Source organism: Oncorhynchus tshawytscha, linkage group LG09, assembly GCF_018296145.1.
Source record: "Oncorhynchus tshawytscha isolate Ot180627B linkage group LG09, Otsh_v2.0, whole genome shotgun sequence".
In the NCBI taxonomy this organism is placed as follows: Eukaryota; Metazoa; Chordata; class Actinopteri; order Salmoniformes; family Salmonidae; genus Oncorhynchus; species Oncorhynchus tshawytscha.
In genome coordinates, this window is record NC_056437.1 from 72,045,957 (window position 1) to 72,072,054 (window position 26,098).

The 26,098-nt window shown below is 43.6% G+C and overlaps 1 protein-coding gene across 1 annotated transcript in view; it reads right to left on the reverse strand.

The window, feature by feature from the left end:
* Positions 1 to 26,098, reverse strand: part of LOC112258628 (LIM and SH3 domain protein 1) — a 42,130-nt gene that overhangs the window by 7,068 nt on the left and 8,964 nt on the right. Inside the window, exons 2-4 of the mRNA XM_024433138.2 lie at positions 18,452 to 18,546; positions 12,793 to 12,877; positions 1,458 to 1,565 (exon numbers count right to left, since the gene is read on the reverse strand). Of these exons, the coding sequence (XP_024288906.1) occupies positions 1,458 to 1,565; positions 12,793 to 12,877; positions 18,452 to 18,546 (288 nt within the window). The remainder of the gene's footprint in view (positions 1 to 1,457; positions 1,566 to 12,792; positions 12,878 to 18,451; positions 18,547 to 26,098) is intronic.

The window sequence follows — 26,098 nt, forward strand, 5'->3', positions numbered from 1 at the left end:
TACATACATACTAAATGGTTTAAAGTATGTGGACACTCCTTGAAATTCATGGATTCGGCTATTTCAGCCACAGCTGTTGCTGACAGGTGTATAAAATCGAGCACAAAGCCATGCAAACTCCATAGACAAACACTGGCAATATGATGGCCTTACTGAAGAGCTCAGTTACTTCTAATGTGTCATAGGAAGCCACCTTTCCAACAAGTCTGTTAGTCAAATTTCTGCCCTACTTGACCTGCCCCGGTCAACTGTAAGTGCTGTTATTGTGAAGTGAAAACGTCTAGGAGCAACGTCTCAGCCGCGAAGTGGTAGACCACACAAGCTCACAGAACGGGGCTGCTGTGGGATGAAGCTCTTTAAAAAAGAATCTGTTCTCGTGTGAAACACTACCTACGGATTTCCAATCTGCCTCTGGAAGTAAAGTCAGCACAAAAAAATGTTAATCGGGAGCGTCATGAAATGGGTTTCCATGGCCGAGCAGTTGCATATAAGCCTAAACTCACCACGTGCGTTGCCAAGCGTCAGCTGGAGTGGTGTAAACCTCGCTGCCATTGGACTCTGTAGCAGTGGACGTGTTCTCTGGAGTGATGAATCACACCTCACCATCTGGCAGTCTGACGGACGAATCTGGGTTTGGCAGATGCCAGTAGAACGCTACCTGCCCCATTGCATAGTGCCAGCTGTAAAGTTTGGTGGAAGAGGAATAATGGTCTGGGGCTGTTTTTCATGGTTCGGGCTAGGCCCCGTAGTTCCAGTGTAGGGAAATCTTAACGCTACAGCATACAATTACATTCCAGACAATTCTGTGCTTCCAACTTTGTGGCAACAGTTTGGGGAAGGCCTTTTCCTGCTTTAGCATGACAATGCCCCCGTGCAGGTCCATATAGAAATGGTTTGTCGAGATCGGTGCGGAAGAACTTGACTGGCCTGCACAGAGCCCTGACCTCAACCCCATCGAACATCTTTGGGATGAATTGGAACGCAGACTGCGAGACAGGCCTAATCCCCAAAATCAGTGCCCGACCTCACTAATGCTCTTGTGGCTGAATGGAAGCAAGTCCCCGCAGCAATGTTCCAACATTTAGTGGAAAGCCTTCCCAGAAGAGTGGAGGCTGTTATAGCAACAAGGGGGGACCAACTCCACATTAAGGCTCATGATTTTGGTATGAGATGTTCAATGAGCAGGTGTCCACATACTTTTGACCATGTAGTGTATGTATGTAGTGTATGTATGTATGTAGTGTATATATAGTATATATATATAGTGAGCGGTCAAAGGAGCCAGCACTGCAGGTAAGGGATAAAGAGAGGCCTGAGTCCCAAATGGCACCCTGATCCCTATAGTGCACTACTTTGACCAGGGTTCCATTTGAGACAACCTGAGGGAGAGAGATGGACTGGTTGTTGATCCCGTTCTGTGATAGGTACTGTGTGTGAGCGTTGACAGATAGACGTACGTTGCTGATATGGTCCTGTGTTTTCTTGATTCTCTGCATCTCTGGCGTGTCGGCCACAGCACTGAAACCTTTCCCTTTGTTCTTCTCAAACTCCTCCTTGTACTGCACCTGGAACACACAATCACACCCGGTCAGGCCACACTGTATAGACATTGTAAATCCTAACACACACACACGTCAAGAGAGTCAAACGTTTCAGAAGAGTAAAAAACAAGATCAAACCACATTTTATTTTGGTACAAGCTTTGTAAACAAATCAAATGTATTTATAAAGCCATTTTTACATCAGCAACAACAGGTGTAGACTAACAGTGAAATGCTTACTTACGGGTGCAAACACAGAAAACAGAAAAGCAATAACAAGTAATAAATACACAATGAGTAACAACATGGCTAAAAACACAGGGTACCAGTACCGAGTTGATATGCAAGAGCACGAGGTAATTAAGATTCGTTTATATGTACATATAACTACACATGAAATGTAAATAAACAGGCTATAGTTTTAATGATTTTTAGCATGCACGGCCCGCCCTCAAAAGTGGTGGTGACAGTCACTTCCTGTTGCCAGGGCAGAGAGACCACACAGGATGTGCTGACATAGCCTAATAAGGTCACACCAAGAGGTGTGTGTACAACAGAGGGCACCTCAGCCAACATGACAAGTAGGCCTAATGAACAGGAAAATCACTAGCCTATGTCAATCTACTATCCCCCATAGTTAAAAAAAAAGTTGACCTATTCTATTGATCAGTTTGTTGAGAAAGAAATGGCCTATTCCAAACAAATTCTGGGACAATTCATACAAGCAGTAGGCCTAGGCTACATATAAAATAAATAAATAATAATAAAATTGTTAAAAAAGCAATGAGTCTGATGAAACAGATCAGAACGTTTAGCTTACAATGTTGATACTATTCATTCTTAACATTATACAATTGCAGCAATGCGCACAAGGCAGTAGGACACACGCAAATGTTCATTCCATAATGCAATTAGGGGACAACGCACCGCACATGTGAGCAGTTTGATGTGAAAGGTGAAAACATCTGTTAGACATTAAGAGGGGAGATCTAATATTCAACAACTAGCATGGGTTGCTAATACGACTAAAATTGTGCCTTTGTATACTGGCCAATTAAAGAGTTTATTTTAAATAATTGCACGCTTTTGGCTAGGCTACTTTGAAACAAGGTAAGACATGCCTCATAATAAACTCAGCAAAAAAAGAAACGCCCCTTTTTCAGGACCCCGCCTTTCAAAGATAATTCGTAAAAATCCAAATAACTTCACAGATCTTCATTGTAAAGGGTTTAAACACTGTTTCCCATGCTTGTTCAATGAACCATAAACTATTATTGAACATGCACCTGTGGAACGGTCATTAAGACACTAACAGCTTACAGACTGTAGGCAATTAAGGTCACAGTTATGAAAACTAAGGACACTAAAGAGGCCTATCTACTGACTCAAAAACACCAAAAGAAAATGCCCAGGGTCCCTGCTCATCTGTGTGAATGTGCCTTAGGCATGCTGCAAGGAGGCATGAGGACTGCAGATGTGGCCAGGGCAATAAATTGCAATGTCCATACTGTGATACGCCTAAGACAGCGCCCCAGGGAGACAGGACGGACAGTTGATCGTCCTTGCAGTGGCAGACCACATGTAACACCTGCACAGGATCGGTACATCCAAACATCACACCTGCGGGACAGGATGGCAGCAACTGCCGGAGTGACACCAGGAACGAACAATCCCTCCATCAGTGCTCAGACTGTCCGCAATAGGCTGAGAGACGGTGGACTGCCGCTGGACTGAGGGCTTGGACTGCAGGCCTGTTGTAAAGGCAGGTCCTCACCAGACATCACCTGCAACAACGTCACCTATGGGCACAAACCCACAGTCACTGGACCAGACAGGACTGGCAATAAGTGCTCTTCACTGACAAATCGCGGTTTTGTCCCACCAGGGGTGATGGTTTGGATTCGTGTTTATCATCGAAGGAATGAGCGTTACACCGAGTCCTGTACTCTGGAGCGGGATCGATTTAGAGGTGGAGGATCAGTCATGGTCTGGGGCGGTGTGTCACAACATCATCGGACTGAGCCTGTTGTCTTTGCAGGCAATCTCAATGCTGTGCGTTACAGGGAAGACATCCTCCTCCCTCATGTGGTACCCTTCCTGCAGGCTCATCCTGACATGACCCACCAGCATGACAATGCCATCAGCCAAACTGCTCATTCTGTGCGTGATTTCCTGCAAGACAGGAATGTCAGTGTTCCTCCATGGCCAGCGAAGAGCCCGGATCTCAATCCCAATTGAGCACGTCTGGGACCTGTTAGATAGGAGGGTGAGGGATAGAGCCAGGAATGTCTAGGAACTTGCAGGTGCCTTGGTGGAATGGTGGGGTAACATCTCACAGCAAGAACTGGCAAATCTGGTGCAGTCCATGAGGAGGAGATGCACTGCAGTACTTAATGCAGCTGGTGGCCACACCAGATACTGACTGTTACTTTTGATTTTGATCCCCCCCTTTGTTCAGGGACACATTATTCCATTTCTGTTTGTCATGTCTGTGCAACTTGTTCAGTTTATGTCTCAGTTGTTGAATCTTATGTTCATACAAATATTTACACATGCTAAGTTTGCTGAAAATAAAAGCAGTTGACAGTGAGAGGACGTTTCTTTTTTTGCTGAGTGTATGTAGTAAAAAGTTCAGGTTTCAAACAATTAAGTATATTTTTTCAAAATGCATACTGCCTCCAGCTCATTGCAAAGTGGTGCGTGATAGTCTGATGAAGCCCGACTTCCGGTGCCTATTGTCACGTTCAAAACAACTGGGTACTCGGAGCTGGGAAATATCGGACTTCAGTGCGTTGACGTCAACTGGGAACAGTTGGGGGGGACACACAAAAAAACAACTTGCTCCGACTGGGAAAACCAGTTTGGAACAGTAATCCAACTCAGAATTCCAAGTCTGGAACCGACTTACCGACCTGAAGTTCCCAGTTGTTTTTAAAGCACCATATGCATTTGCTGTTTGAGATGCTTCAGCATCTGGCAGGTATGTGGCAATTTAAATTTGCCTAAATTATACAGATTAACTTACAGACCGATGACCATGACCAGTCAAAAGTATTTACATTGACTGGGATTTCTACCAAATAGTAAAAAAAAATAATATTTTTTTAAAAAACCATTATTTCACAATGAGATTTTTTCTTCTCCTGGAAAATTGGCTTGTGCCAATTTTATTTATCTGCTTTTTAAAATTGTAAAAATAAATAAATGGCGGCCAAAAGCCGGCTATTACCAGTTAACGGAAACCCTGATGCATAGGCCTTTGTGCGTGCTTACCCCTCCCTTCCCAGTGTGACCCTCAATATGAGAGGAAGTGGCCAGCCCATGTAGAATCAGATGGGTATCACTCAAATGACAATGAACACAGCAGCTCTCCCTCACACACAGCTGGCCTACTGTACCACCGAGGCAACACTTGTGGATTCATACACACACTACAGTAAACAAACACACTAATTAAGTACCAACTCATTCACACACAGAAGTACATACTCAGGTTCCTTATGAAACATAACAGTCCCAGTAACATGTCAATGACAATCACTTCTCTCTGGTGCTAGACTGCACCAACAACTAATATCCGCCTGTCTGCCCACCCCTGGAAGAGCCTGCTGCAGTAATCCATTACCAAGCAGCACTCTGACCAGTCTCACACTTACAGAAATACAATCTATATATTATATTTCTACAACTACACTCATCTCTTACAGCCAGCCAGCATTGTTCTAAGGATTGGGGCAGTCCCACTCCCTGTGTATTTGATGGGTTTATTGGTAGACAGGAAAGTGTAGAGAAGACAGGAAAGTATGTAGAGGTGCACTCTGGGCCAGAATGGAACCCATCCTGGCATGTTGGTCGGGGACTGCGGCTCTAAATGCTCCTTGAACACACAGGTCACCTGACTGCTGTTTGACTGACACAGCTGTACAGAGTGCTGACCTGTCCTCCCCCCACACACACACCTTGTGAGGGTAGGCAGGAGATGACTGGGCCATGATTCACAACGTGTGTGTGTGACGTGTGGGTCCCATTCGTGTTAAATGACTAAATATAGGCCACACACACACACACTCTTTTCAACATTTGATCTTTCTGGTTCCTCTTGTGTGTAAGTGGAAGAGAGAAAGTGTACATATGTTTTGCGTGTCAATTTGAATTTCTGGGCATGCAATGCATTTGGAAAGTATTCAGACTTTTTCCACATTTTGTTACGTTACAGCCTTCTTCTAAAATGGATTAAATAAAACATTCCTCAATCTACACACAATGACAAAGCAAACAGGTTTGTAGAAATCTTTGCACATTTATTAAAAATAAAAAACAGAAATAACTGTAAATAAGTATTCAGACCCTTTGCGACTCGAAATTGAGCTCAGGTGCATCCTGTTTCCATTGATCATCCTTGAGATGTTTCTACAACTTCATTGAGTCCACCTGTGGTAAATTCAATTGATTTGGAAAGGCACACACCTGTCTATATAAGGTCCCACAGTTCAGTGCATGTCAGAGCAAAAACCAAGCCATGAGGTTGAAGGAATTGTCCGTAGAGCTCCGAGACAGGATTGTGTCGAGGCACAGATCTGAGGAAGGGTACCAAAAAATGTCCGCCAAGACCCTTCCTCGAGCTGGCTGCCCGACCAAACTGAGCAATTGAAGAAGGGCCTTGGTCAGGGAGGTGACAAAGACCCAAATGGTCACTGACAGAGCTCTAGAGTTCCTCTGTGGAGATGGGAGAACCTTCCAAAAGGACGACCATCTCTGCAGCACTCCAAATCAGGCCTTTATGGTAGAGTGGCCAGACGGAGGCCACTCCCCAGTAAAAAGGCACGTCAGGTCGCTTGGAGTTTTTCCCAAAAGGCACCTCAAGGACTCTCAGACAACAAGAAAAGAGATTCTCTGGTCTGATGAAACCAAGCTTGATCTCCAACCTGAAAGCCAACTGGAGGAAACCTGGCACCATCCCTACAGTGAAACATGGTGGTGGCAGGATCATACTTTGGGGATGTTTTTCAGATGCCGGGACTGGGAGACAAGTCAGAATCGAGGGAAAGATAAACAGAGCAATGATGAAAACCTGCTCCAGAGCGCTCAGGACCTCACAATGGGGCGAAGGTTCACCTTTCAACAGGGCAATGACCCTAAGCACACAGCAAAGACAACACAGGAGTGGCTTCGGGACAGGTCTCTGAATGTCCTTGAGTGGCCCAGGCAGAGCCCGGACTAGAACCCAATCCAACATCTCTGGAGAGACCTGAAAATAGCTGTGCAGCAATGCTCCCCAAGCGGACCTGACAGAAGATTGAGAGTATCTGCAGAGAAGAATGTGATAAACTTTCCAAATGCAGGTGTGCCAAGCTTGTAGCGTCATACCCAAGACGACTAGAGACTAAATCGCTGCCAAAGGTGCTTCAACAAAGTACTGAGCAAAGGGTCAGAATACTTATGTAAATGTACACATTTTTATATAAATATATACATTTGCAAACATTTCTTTAAAAAATGTTTTTGCTTTGTCGTCATGGGATAGTGTGTGTAGAATGGTGAGGGGGAAAAAAAACAATTTAACACATTTTAGAATAAGGTACCAATGTAACAAAATGTAGAATTAGTCAAGGGGTCTGAATACTTTCCGAATGCACTGTATGTGATCATAACAGTCGGGCAACCAAATTGAGCACTGCTGACTGCCTTTCAGATCTTCTGCCAATCCCTCTACTGTTGTCTACTAAAATACAGTTGAAGTCGGAAGTTAACATACACCTTAGCGAAACACACTTAGTTTTTCACAATGCCTGACATTTAATCCTAGTTCAAATAAAGTGGTGATCCTGATTATTATTTTTTTTAAGAATTTGAACTTTCAGAATAATAGTAGAGAGAATGATTTAGTTCAGCTTTTATTTCTTTCATCGCATTCCCAGTGGGTCAGAAGTTTATATAGACTTAATTAGTATTCGGTAGCATTGTCTTTAAATTGTTTAACTTGGGTCAAATGATTCGAGTAGCCTTCCACAAGCTTCCCACAATAAGTGGGTAAATTTCAGCCCATTCCTCCTGACAGAGCTGGTGTGACTGAGTCAGGTTTGTGGGACACCTTGCTCGCACACGCTTTTTCAGTTCTGCCCACAAATGTTCTATTGGATTGAGGTCAGGGCTTTGTGATGGCCACTCCAATACCTTGACATTGTTGTCCTTAAGCCATTTTGCCACAACTTTGGAAGTATGCTTGGGGTCATTGTCCAAGTGTACCAGTCCCTCCTGCAGCAAAGCACCCCCACAACATGATGCTGCCACCCCCGTGCTTCCCGGTTGGGATGGTGTTCTTTGGCTTGCAAGCCTCCCCCTTTTCCTCCAGACATGACGATGGACATTATGGCCAAACAGTTCTATTTTTATTTCATCAGACCAGAGGACATTTCTCCAAAATGTACGATCTTTGTCCCCATGTACAGTTGCAAACCGTAGTCTGGCTTTTTTATGACGGTTTTGGAACAATTGCTTCTTCCTTGCTGAGCAGCCTTTCAGGTTATATCGATATAGGACTTGTTTTACTGTCCATATAGATACTTTTGTACCCGTTTCCTCCAGCATCTTCACAGGGTCCTTTGCTGTTGTTCTGGGATTGAGTTGCACTTTTCACACCAAAGTACGTTCATCTCTAGGAGACAGAACGCGTCTCCTTCCTGAGTGGTATGACAGCTGCGTGGTCCCATGGTGTTTATGCTTGCATACTATTGTTTGTACAGATGAACGTGATACCTTCAGGTGTTTGGAAATTGCTCCCAAGGATGAACCAGACTTGGAGGTATACCATTTCTTTCTGAGGGCTTGTCTGATTTCTTTTGATTTTCCCATGAAGCAAATAGGCACTGAGTTTGAAGGTAGGCCTTGAAATACATCCACAAGTACAACTCCAATTGACTCAAATGATGTCAATTAGCCTATCAGAAGCTTCTAAAGCCATGACATAATTTTCTGGAATTTTCCAAGTTGTTTAAAGGCACAGTCAACTTAGTGTATGTAAACTTATGACTCACTGGAATTGTGATACAGTGAATTATAAGTGAAATAATCTGACTGTAAACAATTATTGGAATAATGACTTGTGTCATGGAAAATAGATGTCCTAACCGACTTGCCAAAACTATAGTTTTTTAACAAGAAATTTGTGGAGTGGTTGAAAAACGAGTTTTAATGACTCCAACCTAAGTGTACGTCAACTTCCGACTTCAACTCTACACCCCAACTCTCCTGTTCTAGCAGTTGGACAAACCAATGCATTTTCCAGACAGTTTTATTAAGGCCAACTGTCTCTCATAACCTTTCACCCACAGTCTTCTCAATACCCCCCCCCCAAACCCCCCCACCACCTCTCTCCAAACCATGTCCAGATCTCCAAGCAGCCACCAGGCCTCAGAGCCTGGCCGATAGAAATAAGCCTTCTATCACAGGAAGTACCAGAATAACAGTCTATTTTGAAAGAGGGGAGAAAAAAAAACTAAATACCCAAACTGGGTCACCTGTTATTGCTATAATAAGATGAGATTGGAGACTTGCTCTCTGTGGTGTGTGTTGGAGAGTTGGTGGTGTGTGTGTCCGTTTTAGAGCTACTGCACTTTGTCATATGATGTAGGCGGTGTGTGTTTACACGTAGCAGAGATGTGGAGCTGGTTGATCTCCTCTGTAGGTTGGTGCTGTAGATACTAGCTCCAGCATCTGTCAGTTGTCTCATTAGCCTCTGTGTGTGTGTGTGCGTGTGGCTGGTCTCTTATCTCTGTGTGGCCATGTTGTCTCAGCATTTGTTTACTGGACTTCTAGGATCCACCCAGTCCTCTTGGAGCCCCCTGGGAGCTGGTTAGCAGACTACATACACTGGGACAGTCAGTCAAGTATGGCTGCTAATCCACAGCTAAACCCGACACAAGCACACTCACAGAGAGAAACAAACACAGAGACACAAACACACGCCCATCCCCTCTGCATGTAATCCGGATTGGTGGTGGTGGTGCTGTTAATCAGCATGGGCCTGGACTGTGACTGACTGCAGTGGCCATTTCTCCAAATCTAGTCTTCTAGTCATCCTCTCACTTTATACAGAGAGATGGAACGAGAGAGACACTAGTGAGGGGGCTTCGGGACTGAGTCGGACTATCGCTTCCAGTCCACATGACTCTTGTGGCAAAGAGAGCTGGCGAAGAGTGAGTGTGTGATATATGGGGGGGAATCAAAGCGAAGAGAGAGACCGGCACAGATGGTGTTTTTCTACATGGGGTGTTAGTCTGTTCAACAAACTACTAATAACCTGTCCTCCTAAATACGTATCATTATCACACTTGAGAACATGGGAACATTATTAATATAAACTAAAGGATTTGTAAATGTAGCTGTGTGTGAATGGAGTAAGTGTGTGGGGAATACTCCATGTACCGGTGGCTGACTAAGGGTCCTTTTGTGAGCCTCCCATAGACGTTTCCTGAACACACTGTGTGGCCGTAGCAGAGGCCCTGTCATAGAGTATTAGAGGAGTAGACAGGAAATAGGCTCTGACTCAAACTGTCCATGTGTCTCGGAAACTGTGAACATGCAAGTGTGTGTGTGTCTGTAGCTAGCTACTGTACGTCTGTGTGTGTGCCCATGCCAGCTCATGATTTGTGTTAGAGTGGCGAATGGAGGTGGAGGGTGTTAGTGTGCGGTGAACTGGGGCCGCTTCTCTATCCCCTCACCACTGCCCGCAGTGTTGCCACGGGAACCCTATTGCTATGGTAGCAGGGTAGGGAGGTCTGTCACACCTCATTACAATACTTTACGAGAGGAAAAGACGGAAAGACACTGATACAGGAGGAGGGAGGTCGAAGGAGGAAGAGAAAGTGAAATCTGAAGAGGAGGGAAATGAGAGGAATGCCAATAGAGACAGGCTCTTTGTCATAAAGAGGGGGGGAACTTTGTCTCTTCTGGGGGAGGTAAAATATGAATGAACGAAAGAGGGGAAAAGAGAAGAGTGAGAGGAGAAGGCGGGGGAGGGGAGGAAAAGGAGAACCATGACTGGAGGAGAATCTGCAATGACACAGGCAGAGAACCAAGCAGGAAGATAGAGGATGACTGCATGCTAACATGTGGGAGGAGAGCGAGACAACAAATCCTAGCAGTTTAAAGGAGTGTCTCCACAAACAGGAATGATCATCATAGCTCATTTGAGCCAGAGTATCATCATAGACCATTAGAACATCATAGATCATTAGAGCCAGAGCAGCATCATAGATCATTAGAGCCAGAGCAGCATCATAGATCATTAGAGAATCATAGATCATTAGAGCCAGAGCAGCATCATAGATCATTAGAGAATCATAGATCATTAGAGCCAGAGCAGCATCATAGATCATTAGAGAATCATAGATCATTAGAGCCAGAGCAGCATCATAGATTAGGGCTGGGCGATAGCGACAAATTATTATATCGCCGTATTTATAAAACTAAACCAAATTTAAAAAATGGATGGCATGACTGTATTTTTAGTTTTTGAATAATAAGTTATTTGCTTTATGAGTAGAGTGAGTGAGCCTAAGGTGGCAACACATTCTCATTGAAATCACTTAGAATGCATTTCTCCATTCTGATTGTTTTATACTGTTCAATTCAAGCAAAACAAATGTCAGCATTTTCATCATTTCTGCATTTCCTGCACTCAATTGCAGTGGTGGAAAAAGTAGCCAATTGTCATACTTGAGTACAGATGCATTAACAGAAAATGACTCAAGTAAAAGTCACCCAGTAAAATACTACTTGAGAAAAGTCTAAAAGTATTTGGTTTGAAATATACTTAATCAAAAGTAAAATTATAAATCCTTTCAAATTCCTTATATTAAGCAAACCAGATGGCACCATTTTCTTTTTTACAGATAGCCAGGGGCACACTCCAAAACTCAGACATCATTTACAAACAAAGCATGTGTGTTTAGTGAGTCTGCCAGATCCAAGGCAGTAGATGACCAGGGATGTTCTCTTGACAAGTGCGTGAATTGAACCATTTTCTTGTCCTGCTCAGCATTCAAAATGTAACGAGTACTTTTGGGTGTCAGGGAAAATGTATGGAGTAAAAAGTACAGTATTTTCGTTAGGAATGTAGTGAAGTAATAATAAAAGTTGTCAGTAAAGTACAGATAGTAAAAAAAAAATATATATATATATATATATATATATATATAGTACTTGAAAGCATTTTTACACCACTGCTCAATGGAGATCATTTCCACACTGCCACATAGGGCTGCACGATATGGGCAAATAATCTAGGACTTCTTTTTAAACAGATTTAGCAATTGCGTTTTGCCTTGCGAATTAGAGCAAAACTGTTGGAATCATGGAAATAGAATGACTATTGTAATTCTATAGTTAGAATATGATAGCGGGCACTTTGAATACAGTGTTTGAGATGACAATGATTTAAAATGCCAGGGAGGAGTTATTGTGACAGGGTAGGAACTAAAGTTTTGATATGCGTTTCCTCTGGGACCCTATAAGCTTTGGCTACATCTCATGTTCTCTTAGCTACGTCATGTAGCTATCATATTCTTGCTATGCATATTCCTCTTTGATTTAGAAGATACGGTGGCACAAACATGCTGATTTAGCTAGCTACGTTTGCTCTTACATTTATTAGCTAGCTATTAGCATTAGCGACTAACAATTAGCGTCTCACAAGATTTAGGGCAACATGCTAAGAAAAAGACAAACTAGCTGTTTGCCGATGTAAGAAACACAAACTAAGTGTCATTCTAGAACGCTAGTGGAGTTATATTGAGAAGCAAAGTGAAAAAAAGCATTGTTGTCGTCAACATTGTTGCATGTGCAGCATTGACCATGCAGACCGAACGCAAGTGTCTCGTGGTTGAGGAACATCAAATGCGTTCATTGAGTGACAAGGTGGCTAGGTCTGTGTGGATAGTGGCACGGAGAGAAAGAGGGGAGAGAGATGACTCAAGTAGCGAAATAAACTCTAAAAGTTGACAGTACACACGGCATATCACATTTAACAAACCAAACATTCAAATACCGGTTTAGAAGGTAAAGTAAAAACCCAACACGGTCCCTGCATCAATAGCCCTATCATAGACCATTAAAGCATCAAAGACAATTTCAATATAAGGATCATTAATTACTTCCACACTGATGGTCTTACAAGGCCTGTGAACTGGGATTACCAGGCGTGTAAAATGGAATAGGAAGGGTGTGTGTGTTCTGGTGTGTAGCTAGTTACCTGGCTCTGCATCTTGCTCTGCTGTTTGAGGCGGAGGTTCTCGGGAGTGTCGGCCACACAGGTAAAGTTTGTCTTGGGGTAGTGTCTGTAAAAACACAGGAGAGGGAGGAGGAAAACATTAGCACAGGGTATTCACACAGGCACACCATCTAGAACTGTGGTTCTCACCCCTTTTGACTGGCAACCCCCAAAAAGAGTGGTTCAAAGCTCGCGACCTGCTCTCACGCACATGCACAAATCACCGTGCATTGCGCAAACGTAACCTGTTATTACAGCCCTAAAACACAAGGTAAATCAAATGAAATGTTATTTGTCACATGCGCCGAATACAACAGGTGTAGACTTTGTCGTGTTCAGTTTAAAATGCAGGTGTAAAACTCATTTCGGTGTCTTAAAGTCGACCAAATAACTGAATGTCATTCATGTTAGCAGCCAATTGGAACGAGGGATAACATGTTACTTCCCTGGAGTCCCGGCCAAGCAGCATCATACGGCCTACCTGTACGCAGCGCGGGTTACAGGATTGGACGCGTGATCGGTCTGTAGCTTTTCTCGTCCTCACAAATATCGGAATCCATTCGCCAGAATGTTACATCTTCATCCCATAAGTATTGACGGTAGTGTGATGTTACAGCCATCTCCAGACATACAACCAGTACCACCACTGAGGTATATGATGACAACACACTCAAACTAGGCCCATCTGAAATATGAAAAGGATCAATGAAATCACCAGGTAGCCTATTGCAGTTGCAAAGACGTGACTATAGCAGATTGCTGAAGTGTTTTACGTGGATACTATAAATGTACTGTTTTTGCCAGGCAAGTGCTTTCTAGTCACTAATCTGGATATGCGCTTTCCCGCCTTTGCGCACCAATGCTGATGACTGGTCATTGGTGTTCTGAAGCACAGATTATGTTTTTGAGATTGAGATTTTGAGAATCATTTGATGCAATACTGTAAACTTATGTTTAGTAACCAGGTCGAATGGGCAAAGGTATCAATATTAAATACAAACGTAAAAATGAAGGGGGAAAAAAATGTATTTTTCCCCCATTCAGATTCACACTGACGACCCCACAAAACCTTTTCGGGGCCCCAGTTTGAGAACCACTGGTCTAGAAAAGGTGTATTTAAATCTGACCTACCAGGTGTGGACTACTGCTGGTTCTGTTATACCTGATAATTCATTGCACCCATTTGGTGTCCCAGGTCTAAAATCAGTCAAGGGAAGACATTTTTTTTTTTTAAAGGCAACAGAACTGGTTTCGAGGTCCAGATGACTTGAAGAATCTAAAATTTTAAGAAAAGCAAGGCAGCTCAAATAAACCTCAGTCATTGTTAGAGATTGTCTCCAGGGTGAATTAGGAACCCATGTAGACAGATGACATCTCTGGCCCCTGTCACCATCAACAGGACTGGCAGGAGGGTATGCGTTGTGGGGGTGGGGATGTTTCTTTCAAGGTTACTAAATGCCTGGTTGAGAGTCATAGCAGGTGTGGAAAAACCAGTGGTGGAAAAAGTTTCCAATTGTCATACTTGAGTAAAAGTAAAGATACCTTAATAGAAAATGACTCAAGTAAAAGTCATCTAGTAAAATACTACTTGAGTAAACATCTAAAAGTATTTAGTTTTAAATATACTTAAGTATCAAGGTATAAATCATTTCCAATTCCTTATATTAAGCAAGCAGGACGGCACAATTTAAAAAAAAAAATATTTATGGATAGCCGGGGGCACACTCCAACACTCAGACATAATTTGCAAACGAAGCATTTGTTTCCCTCAACTGAATCTAGCTGCTCATATGGACTCCACTACCCAGCATGCCCCAGGGGGTGGGACGACCTCAATCCGCCACCCCCTGCATCGGGTATCCCAGTTAGGCAATATGTTTAGTGTTTCCTTGACAACTTGGTAATTTAATTTATACTTAAACTGATGTAGAAAGACGGACGAGCTCAAAGCCTCAAACAATGAGGCCTTCTGAAGAATGCTGTGCAATTATCTAATACCAGGAATGAGAAAAGAACTAACAAGCACTTTTAAACCCACACACAGCTCAGCTCAAACAGCAGAGAGGGAGTGTGAGCCCAGAGTATAGTGAAAGTGCTGAACAGAGCACTTTACAGGTTGTGTGATATTAAGATTAAGATCACTTAAACTGGTCAATTGTACACAAGGTCCAACCAAAATGTGACTTCCACTTTTAACCCAACCCCTCCAAAAGACACACATACAGGGTTGTTGGAGAAGTGTGGGGGGCTGCCACACTGAGCAACCAGGGAGCTGTTGTTGTGGGGGGTTAAGGGCCTTGCTCAAGGGCACAACGGCAGGCAAATGCATCTACGATTTGATACCAGCAACTTTCTGGTTGCCAGCTCACTTATTGGACAATTTGTCCTGTTGGACCCGGGATTCGAACTGGAAACCCTCCGGTTGCTGCCTTACCTCTAACGGCTGGCTACCTGCAACCTTCCTTGCAGTGGAGCGTGCAAGCACACACAGGTCCGTGTATGCTCAGACACACGTTCCTGAAAAGGCAGAGAGAGTACTGCTATCAAATTCCATTCAAATGTAGTGGTTGGCTGTGCTAGCGGGCAGCTTAGGTCAGGGTTAGAGCTGAAGCCTCAGTTTGCCATGTCATGTGTAACGTTTGGTAACAGCATCCTGTTGTAATCTACTGTTCTATAGAGCTCTAGGACTATGACTGGGCGGCTTGGGGAAACTGAGGTGCACTCCACACACTTCATTCTAAAAGTCATAATAGATTATTTGTAGGTTTTATTTGGGGATACGGGTGTGTCTGGTTGGTTTGTGGCCAGTGTGTGCTCTACAGAGCCCCTTTTGTGCTTTAGGCTGCTGCAGCATGGAACAGAGAGGCGAGTGTGCAGCTGGCACACAGATACTTGATACTCATTGTGCGTTTGAGTTTGTTTTGGTGTGTGTGTGTGTGTGTACATGACTTTAACTATACTTGTGTGGACCAGTTATACAGGAATGTGTGTGTGAAGGCTATGTAATGCCTGTACATGTATGAGTCTTGCGTCAGTAACCAATAACACTCATCTGTCAGGCTGCAGTGGAACAAGGTTAGGAGTCACACACTGCCTCCCTCTGCTATCAATGACAACCACAAACACACATTAGACTGCTTCTTTTCCACCTGCTCCTAGTTCCACTATGCCAGTAACCCTTGCGCTCTCCAGTAGAACACGATAGAACAGGAACTAACTAACTACTGGAGAGAGCAAGGGTTACTGGCATAGTGGAACTAGGAGCAGGTGGAAAATAACTTTCTGGTAGGCCACACCCACTCCTGTCCATAGGGGCACTCAAGGACAAAGTAGCTGATCTAGGATCAGTTTACCCTCAATGCTAAATTAATTAGCCTAACCCTCGTTGGGATGAGAATACCCGATGTGGCCCTGGATCGTGGTCGGGGGAAAACATCAATGGAAGCGACTCCGAGGTAGGCTGGGGCAGAGTACTATAGAGTAGGTGTGTAGTAAGCCTGTCTTTATCTACGGGACTGAGCTGGTGTAGATGGCAGAACACAGAGAGACGTCGCTAAGACCAAGCCGTCTCACTGGTGTCCACACAGGGAGACTGACAGAAGAAGCCATGACATAGAGGCTAAAAATGTTAAAACATGTCTGGCGGAGACATTTCACTGACTGGGTTCTTATCCCGTCAGTGTCGATCAGGACCTGGCACTGAGCACTTGGGCAAACTGTGAAAAGTACCTGCTAGAACACTGGGATTATGTCATTCTCTCAGAAAGAATGGCTTGTGTTGACTTCTGTTATTCATTAACTATACAGTTAAAGACACAAATTGAAAGTAAAACTTGCCAACTGTGTTACTACAGAACAGGGCTCTTCAAATCTGAGCCTGGAGGTCCGGAGTACTGCTGAGTTTCTGTTCTACCCGTTCTGACAATTCATTTCACCCACCTGGTGTCGCAGTCACCGGTAAGAAGGGAAGATTTGAGTCAAAGCACCGATTTGTATATATAAAATAAAAACTAAGTAGGGTTAGGTAGTGCTACTCGGCTGTACCTGCGCCAAAACGCCAGTCATTTTCACCCAATAGTTTGTTCTCCTTTTTTTTTTAAAACAGTGAGCCAACATGGTTTTCAGCACTTCTTTCTATGACTGATCAAAACAACTAATTTCCTCATGCTCTCGTCTCTTCAGCAGACACACACAGAGCAATGTTTTTGGAACATCAAATCGGTATTGAATCGCAATACATATTGTAAGTGCACCTCAGTACAGTGATAATATCGTATGGTGAGGTCTCTGGCAGTTCCCAGGCCTGATCAACAATGGAACTGACTTGGAGGTCCATATTTGAATTAGCCTGCTATGGAACATGGTGGGACTGGTCAAGGTGAAACCTCTATAAACACTATTGATTAAATTAAAGTTTGTTTACAGCGTTTGTGAATCCAGGGGTCATGAGAACAACAACGGTATGACAGTAGCTTGCCCAAGGCGCTCTCAAACTCCACGGAAACAAAATTGCCAAGAAGAATTTCCAATCTGTCCGCCCTCCTAAATCTCCTACAATCCCCCTGTGAGCTGGCCGACTAATCAGGGCACAGGGATTCTCAGCCCAGCTGTGGGTGGGCAGCGTTGAGTGAAAACAAACTTCTATCCACTGCAGAGAGAAAACTACGCTATGATCACAGTAAAACCACAACACAGTTATAGTAGAGTTAGAGCCGGGGGGGGGCTCTTCCGCTGATGGGGTTTACTCTGACGAACAGGGATCTACACAAACGGAAAGAAGAGCAATAAACAGTCTGGAGGAGCCTGCTTCCTGAAGGCGGGAGAGCGAGAACGGAGGTCTGAGGAGAGAATAGAGATGATCCTGCTAAAGGCAAAGCCGCATGATCTCTCTGAAAGATCGGGATCTAAGTGAGTGACTGGAGAAGTAGGAAGTTCATGGGAAACTCCCTACTCTCCAGTATTCAAAGTTCATGTGTGTGTGTGTGTTTTCCTGGTTGGATTCTGGGCAGAGAGACAGATGGACAAACATATTGAGACGCGGAGAAGGTTGTAAGGGCGTATCATTAGTTAAAGAGTGTTTTCCTAGCCAGACGTGTAATTGAGTGCATGTCACTAACTGTGTGTATGTGAGGGAAGGGGGTCACTAACTGGCCACGCCTTCTTTCCCCAAACACACAATCAAAAAGGATTGGCACGGAGAGAGGGGAATTCCAAGGATTCCTAACCAGCCGTAGGAGCGTGGGCTTGAGTGGGAGTGTGTGTGAAACATGAGTTGGCTGGTGTGTGCGTGTGTCACTGCTGAGGAACTTGTGGAATTTTCCTTGTTGGCCCCCTGACAAGGAGGGGGTGTAAGCATGCCATTTCCCACACCCAGCTCTTCTCTTCGGTGAGCCAGAGACACAGAAATGGAGGAGAGGAGATGAGGAAATAAGGAAGGGAGGAACTGAGGAGGCTCTACAGCGCTCTGAAGTACACACAGCTGGGTTTGGAACATCACACACACCACTTTGGGTCAGTCTCTGGACCAGTCTTCCGCAATAGGCTAAATCAGCCACTTCTGTTTGGTGAGAGGGACGAACACCTGAGCCTTTTGCGAACCTCTATTACGTCTCTCACACACACAGGTTTGGGGACTACTTACGCATTGCAGTATGGTCTCTTTTCAAAGCCTTTGTAATTCTTCATGTTTAGAGTCATTTTGCAGATCTCACAGCTGAAGCATCCTTTGTGCCAGTACTGTCAGAGAGAGAGAGAGAGAGAGAGAGAGAGAGGGGGAGAGATTAGACATTCATTTCACTGTTCTCAATGCTAGCATGGAGGACCTAAACCACGCAGCATATTCACACCAGGAAGTGACATATTTGGATGAATAAGAACATAATCATCTTTTTAGCTGGAGGAAAGAGGGAGAATGGAGAAAGAGAGAGGTCTGTTTGTCCAGGCGCAGAGGGGTTAAGGGTCACCAGACAACTTCCTCTTTCTCTGGGCATGTCTACACAGTGGTTATTTATAAGCCACGTCACAGGACGTGTGGCGTGTTTGCAAAACCCATGCGTGAAGCCCAGTGGCTGACTAGACACCGTTTAGAGCAGAGCCACATCCACTTTTAGAGAGAACTGCCAACGTCCACCATGACACCCCACCCATCTTCTGTAAAAGTTAACTCCCTCATAGAACAAAGCAGCACTGAGGATCCCTGAACAGTTTTGGTCGTGTTTTAGAGATGAAACCTGATGGCTTGAGCATCCTGTCAGAAAGCCCTTCTACCATGGTGGATGGAGAGGTAGTTGTGTGCATTTGAAAAGTCATTCCAACCGCCCCAGGCATCCAGCAATGCCACTCGTAATGGTCAGCCACTCTCTGAAGAGGTTGCACAATGACGCAAACGTCTGAGGATACACACAGTGTTTAAATGAGAGCTAAATGTCCTGACAGGTTGTTAACCTAGCTGGCAGCATAATCAAGGCCTCAAAGTCACGCCGCCTTAATATTCCCTGGCCTTGTGTGAAGATCTAACGTTAATCAGAAACACACACACGCGTCACACACATCTAGTGACTGACCCAGTTTCCCTGCCCTGACCCTACTCACCCATAGCCATTCACAACACTGCCAACAGAGCACATTGAGCTGTCTTAATGGGATGACTGACGGCTGGAAAAGACTCGTGTTCACTTTGATTTGACCCCCTCTCTTCCTTTCTGTCCGTTCAGCTCTGCAAGCCTTGGTCTCCTTCTCTCCCTCTATCCATATTCACAACAGCCCTATCCTTCTTAGTCTCCCCCCTCTCTCTCGACAGCAGGCTGATCTGTGGCCTGAGGGTTCAGAAGGGGACCGAGGGAGGGAGGCTGGAGGGAAAGAGGAAGGAACATGAAAGGAGGGAGAGAGCGAGGAGAGGGAGGGGTGGATGAGAGTAACGCCAGGGAGTGAGGCAATGATCTGGCCGTTCCTGCTATCAAGGGAAGGCGAGCGAGAAAGAGAGTCTTTATTAACGTGGTTCTGGGGTATTCTCTATTCAGCCATTCCTTTTTATCCCTCTCACGAAACATGTTCCACTACTTGCCTACACACACAAAGCACATAAATAAGACGGCCCACTGAAGCAGATAGACAAACATACATTCATTCAAACACACACAGTAAATTGTGCAGTGTCCCTGTGGTGGGAGAAGGGCATTACGGCTGGGGGGTATCCATCAGGTCTAGAGGTCGACCCGACTAATTGGCAAGGCCGATTAATTAGAGCCGGTTTCAAGTTTTCATAACAATCAGTAATCGTCGTTTTTGGATGCCGATTATAGCCGATTACATTGCAATCCACGAGGAAACAGCATTGTGCATGGCAGGCTGACCACCTGTTACGCTAGTGCAGCAAGGAGCCAAGGTAAGTTGCTAGCTAGCATTAAACTTATCTTATAAAAAAAACAATCCATTTGAACCTTTTTGGGATAGGGGGCAGCATTTTCACTTTTGGATGAATAGCGTGCCCAGACTGAACTGCCTCCTACTCTGTCCCAGATGCTAAAATATGCATATTATTATTAGTACTGGATAGAAAACACACTGAAGTTTCTAAAACGGTTTGAATGATGTCTACGAGTATAACAACTCATATGGCAGGCAAAAACCTGAGAAGAAATCCAAACAGGAAGTGAGAAGTCGATTTTCAAAACAGTGCCTAATGAAATCCCAGTGAGATATGAATGAGGATGCACTTCCTAGGGCTTCCACTAGATGTCACTGTCTTTAGAAACTGGTTTGAGGATTCTACTATAAAGGAGGGGCTCATAATAGCTCTGAGTGAGTGGTCTGGTAGAGGCAGAGAGCCTCGGTCTCATGACGTGCGCTCCCGACAGAGTTTGCTCTCGTTCCAATGCTTTTCTTCAGCCAATGAAATTCTCAGGTTGGAACCTTATTGATGATTTATGTTCAAAACATCCTAAAGATTGATTGCATACATAATTTGTATGCGTTTCTACGGACTGTAACGGAACTTTGAGTTTTTGTCTGGAGGAAGTGCTCGCGCCTCATGAAGATGGATTACTGGGCTGAACACGCCATCAACAAGTGGCTAATGGGCTTTATGGAACAAATCAGTCATTTATCGTCGAACTGGGATTCCTGGGAGTGCCTTCTGATAAATATCAAAGGTAAGTGAATATTTAGTTGTTTTTTTCCTAGCTTCTGTTGATACCAAACTGGCAGATATTCCGCTGGCTGTTTTGGGTTCTGAGCACCGTTCTCAGATTATGCTTTTTCCGTAAAGTTTTTAAAAAATCTGACACAGCGGTTGAATAGAGGACAAGTTTCTCTTTAATTCTGTGAATAACACTTGCATCTTTTATCAATGTTTATTATGAGTATTTCTGCAAAATCACAGGATGTTTTGGAATCAAAACATTACTGCACGTAACACGCCAATGTACAATGAGATTTTTGGATATAAATATATGTACATTATCGAACAAAACATACATGTATTGTGTAACATGAAGTCCTCTGATGAAGATAATCAAAGGTTAGTGATGAATTTGATCTATATTTCTGCTTTTTGTGACTCCTATCTTTGGCTGGAAAATGGCTGTGTGTTTTTTTTTGACTTGACTCTGACCTAACAATCATATGTTGTGCTTTAGCTGTAAAGCATTTTTATTTATTTTAATTTTATTTTTTTATTTTAAATCGGACACGATGGGTAGATTAACAAGATGTTTATCTTTCATTTGCTGTATTGGACTTGTTAATGGGTGAAAGTTACATATTTAAACAAAATATTTTTGAATTTCGCGCTGCCCTTTCAGCGGAAACGCTAGCGGAATCCCTGCCCTAGAAAGGTTAACATAATCACTAGTTACCTACACATGGTTGATGATATTACTAGGTAAACTAGCTTGTGCTGCGTTGCATATAATCAATGCGATGCCTGTTAATTTATCGTCGAATCACAGCCGACTTCAACTTCACCAAACGAGTGATGGTTTAACAGCGCATTCGCAAAAAAAGCACAATCGTTGCACCAATGTACCTAACCATAAACATCAATACACAACTATATATTTTTTAAACCTGCATATTTGGTTCAAAGAAATTCACGTTAGCAGGCAATATTAACTAGGAAAATTGTGCCCTTCTCTTGCGTTCAGTGTAAACAGAGTCAGGGTACATGCAGCAGTTTGGGCCGCCTGGCTCGTTGCGAACTGTGTGAAGACCATTTCTTCCTAACAAAGACAGTAATTAATTTGCCAGAATTTTACATAACTATGACATAACATTGAAGGTTGTGCAATGTAACAGCAATATTTAGAGTTAGGGTTGCCACCCCTTTGATAAGGTACGGAACGTGTCCGTATTTCACTGAAAGAATAAACATTTTGTTTTTGAAATAATAGGTCATTAATATGGTCAAATCCGGAAACTAAGGCTCGTATAATGAAGTCTATGATTTGATATAGCAGTCTGACTGAACAGTGGTAGGCAGCAGCAGGCTCGTAAGCATTCATTCAAACAGCACTTTCCTGCGTTTGCCAGCAGCTCGTTGCAATGTTTGAAGCACAGCGCTGTTTATGACTCCAAGCCTATCAACTCCCGAGATTAGGCTGGCAATACTATAGTGCCTATAAGAACATCCAATAGTCAAAGGTATATGAAATAAAAAATGGTAGAGAGAGAAATATGCCTATAAATACTATATTAATTACAACCTAAAACCTCTTACCTTGGAATATTGAAGTCTCATGTTAAAAGGAACCACCAACTTTCATATGTTCTCATGTTCTGAGCAAGGAACTTAAACGTTTGCAATATGTGCCATGTAAAAAAGCTCCTTTACTTTCTTCTCCAACACTTTGTTTTTGCATTATTTAAACCAAATTGAACATGTTTCATTATTTATTTGAGACTAGATCGATTTCATTTATGTATATTATTAAGTTAAGTGTTAATTCAGTGTTGTTGTAGATATATATACACACACACAGTGGGGTAAAAAAGTTTAGTCAGCCAACAATTGTGCAAGTTCTCCCACTTAAAAAGATGAGAGAGGCCTGTAATTTTCATCGTAGGTACACTTCAAGTATAACAGACAAAATGAGAAAAAAATCCAGAAAATCAGATTGTATGATTTTTAATGAATTTATTTGCAAATTATGGTGGAAAATAAGTATTTGGTCACCTACAAACAAGCAAGATATCTGGCTCTCACAGACCTGTAACTTCTTCTTTAAGAGGCTCCTCTGTCCACTTGTTACCTGTATTAATGGCACCTGTTTGAACTTATCAGTATAAAAGACACCTGTCCACAACCTTCAGTGACTAGGGGAGGATTGTAGAACAAGGAGTGTTTCCAGAACATATAGCAGGGATTCCTGGATGCAGTTTTATCCACTACGGGACAAAAGCTTTTGCCTTAAATCCATTCGCTCTGATACCTTTTCAGAATTCAAGTCTGGTCTGTTCTCACACTGGCCTTTACCGACGGACCACCCAGGACTGTGTGTGTGTGTGTGTGTGTGTGTGTGTGTGTGTGTGTGTGTGTGTGTGAAGCTGCTGACCAGCAGAGCCGGTCTGAGGCAGACAAAGGAGTGGGCTCATTCGGGACACAGGCCCTGGTCAATGGAGCTCTGATCCAGAGCCAGCCAGCAACACTGGGCCAAACCTATACCTCAACCACACTACACAGGCCCAGTCAGAGAGAGAGGACCCACTGGCAGATGCCAGAGCCACAGAGAGGGAGAGGCAAAGACGATGCATGTCAAATCGCTGACAGATCAAACACCACCACTGTGTGGGTAGTTTACATTACTAAATCTAGGCCTCAGCTTTTTCCAGATGTGGTGGCCATTTTAGAAGGCATCTGTCCACCTGTCTAAATATTCATCCCAATCTCATGTCTCAACTCCAGCCTCTCTGTTGCCATACTCTCTACATTCCCTCCGGGCATCTCCCCTAATCTGTAATCCTAATCTGTGTTATTGAGAAGCGATGGATAAACAAATAGAACAAAGGGAGAGCCAATAGAGGAGTGTGTGACTGCGGGTGCTAATGCCGCAAGCGGAGGGGTAAAGATGAGCTGAATGGCAGCAGTGGACTTTGATCCTGTGTTTACCGGGGTAAACGCAATATTGACCTTGGGTGAATTCCAGTTCCATAGAGAACAGGCTTGGATTGCAGCCGTGTCAACAACAACAAAAAGAATACCTGGCCTTGACCGAAACCTGCTAACCCACCAGGTCAGGACTACACCTCCCACAGATCCCATGACCATCTCTGGGACCAATAAACTACAGAGAGACAAGGAGAGGAGGAGCGATTCATTTAGAACGAGGGAATGAGACTGTCAGTGTTCAGACTCCAGACAAACCCGGCTGGGGCCTGAGTGGGTGCTGAGGCTGAGAGGCTGGATCAGGCTGTCAAGTAAGAGAATCAGGACACTGCAGAAACCAAGGCCGAGAAAATGTGATCCAGTAAAAAGCAGGACTGTCTCCCTGCATCAGCACAGCTCCGGGGCATGCGTGTCTGTCAGCGGGGGCCCAGTACTAAATGTTGTGAACGTGCTCGGTCAGCCTAACGATCCCTCAGACTGTGGCCGAGACCCCGGCCAGTATGGACAGACCCCAGGCTATAGGAGGCACTCCAGACACGTTGACTGGCTGTGTGCACACCCGATAGGGACACTACTACACTCACAAGGTTGACACACACACACTCATTCACTGTGTGTGTGTGTGTGTGTGTTGCCTCAGTGAGCCCACATCTGGCTGCCACTAACTCAGGGTTTCCCCAAACTTAGTCCTCAGGACCCCAAGGGGTGCACAGCTGATTCAAATAATCAACTAATAATAAAGCTTTGATCAGCTGTGTAGTAGAGGTCGACCCATTAATTGGAATGGCCGATTAATTAGGGCCCATTTTAAGTTTTCATAACAATCCGAAATTTAGCTGGTTTTATTTTAGTATTTTTTTATACCTTTATTTAACTAGGCAAGTCAGTTAAGAACACATTCTTATTTTCAATGACGGCCTAGGAACGGTGGGTTAACTGCCTTGTTCAGGGCTGTTACTGCCTGTTACGCGAATGCAGTAAGACATGGTAAGTTGCTAGCTAGCATTAAACTTAACTTATGAAAAACAATCAATCAATCACTAGTTAACTACACATGGTTGATGATATTACTAGATATTATCTAGCGTGTCCTGCGTTGCATATAATCGATGCAACCCTGGGGGATGATTTAACAAAAGCGCATTTGCAAAAAAAGCACAATCGTTAGAAGACTGTACCTAACCATAAACACCAATGCCTTTCTTAAAATAAATACACAGAAGTATATATTTTTAAACCTGCATATTTAGCTAAAATAAATCCAGGTTAGCAGGTAATATTAACCAGGTGAAATTGTATAACTTCTCTTGCATTCATTGCACGCAGGGTAATTTGCCAGAATTTTACGTAATTATTACATAAAATTGAAGGTTGTGCAATGTAACAAGAATATTTAGACTTAGGGATGCCACCTGTTAGATAAAATACCAAAACGGTTCTATATAATAAATGTTTTGTTTTCAAAATGATAGTTTCCGGATTCGACCATATTAATGACCAAAGGCTCGTATTTCTGTGTGTTGTTATAATTAAGTCTATGATTTGACAGAGCAGTCTGACTGAGCGATGGTAGGCAGCAGCAGGCTCGTAAGCATTCATTCAAACAACACTTGCTTGCGTTTTGCCAGCAGATGTTCGCAAGCACAGCGCTGTTTATGACTTCAAGCCTATCAGCCTAATGGCTGGTGTAACCGATGTGAAATGACTAGCTAGTTAGCTGGGTGTGCGCTAATACCGTTTCAAACGTCACTCGCTTTTAGATATGGAGTAGTTATTCCCCTTGCGCTGCAAGGGCCGCGGCATTTGTGGAGCGATGGGTAACGCTGCTTCGAGTGTGGCTGTTGTCGATGTGTTCCTGGTTCGAGCCCAGGTAGGGGCGAGGAGAGGGACGGAAGCTATAATGTTACACTGGCAATACTATAGTGCCTATAAGAACATCCAATAGTCAAAGGTATATGAAATACAAATGGTATAGAGAGAAATAGTCCTATAATTCCTATATTAACTACAACCTAAAACTTCTTATCTGGGAATATTGAAGACTCATGTTAAAAGGAACCACCAACTTTCATATGTTCTCATGTTCTGAGTAACATGGCACAACTGCAACATGGCACATATTGCACTTTTACTTTCTTCTCCAACACTTTGTTTTTGCATTATTTAAACCAAAGTGAACATGTTTCA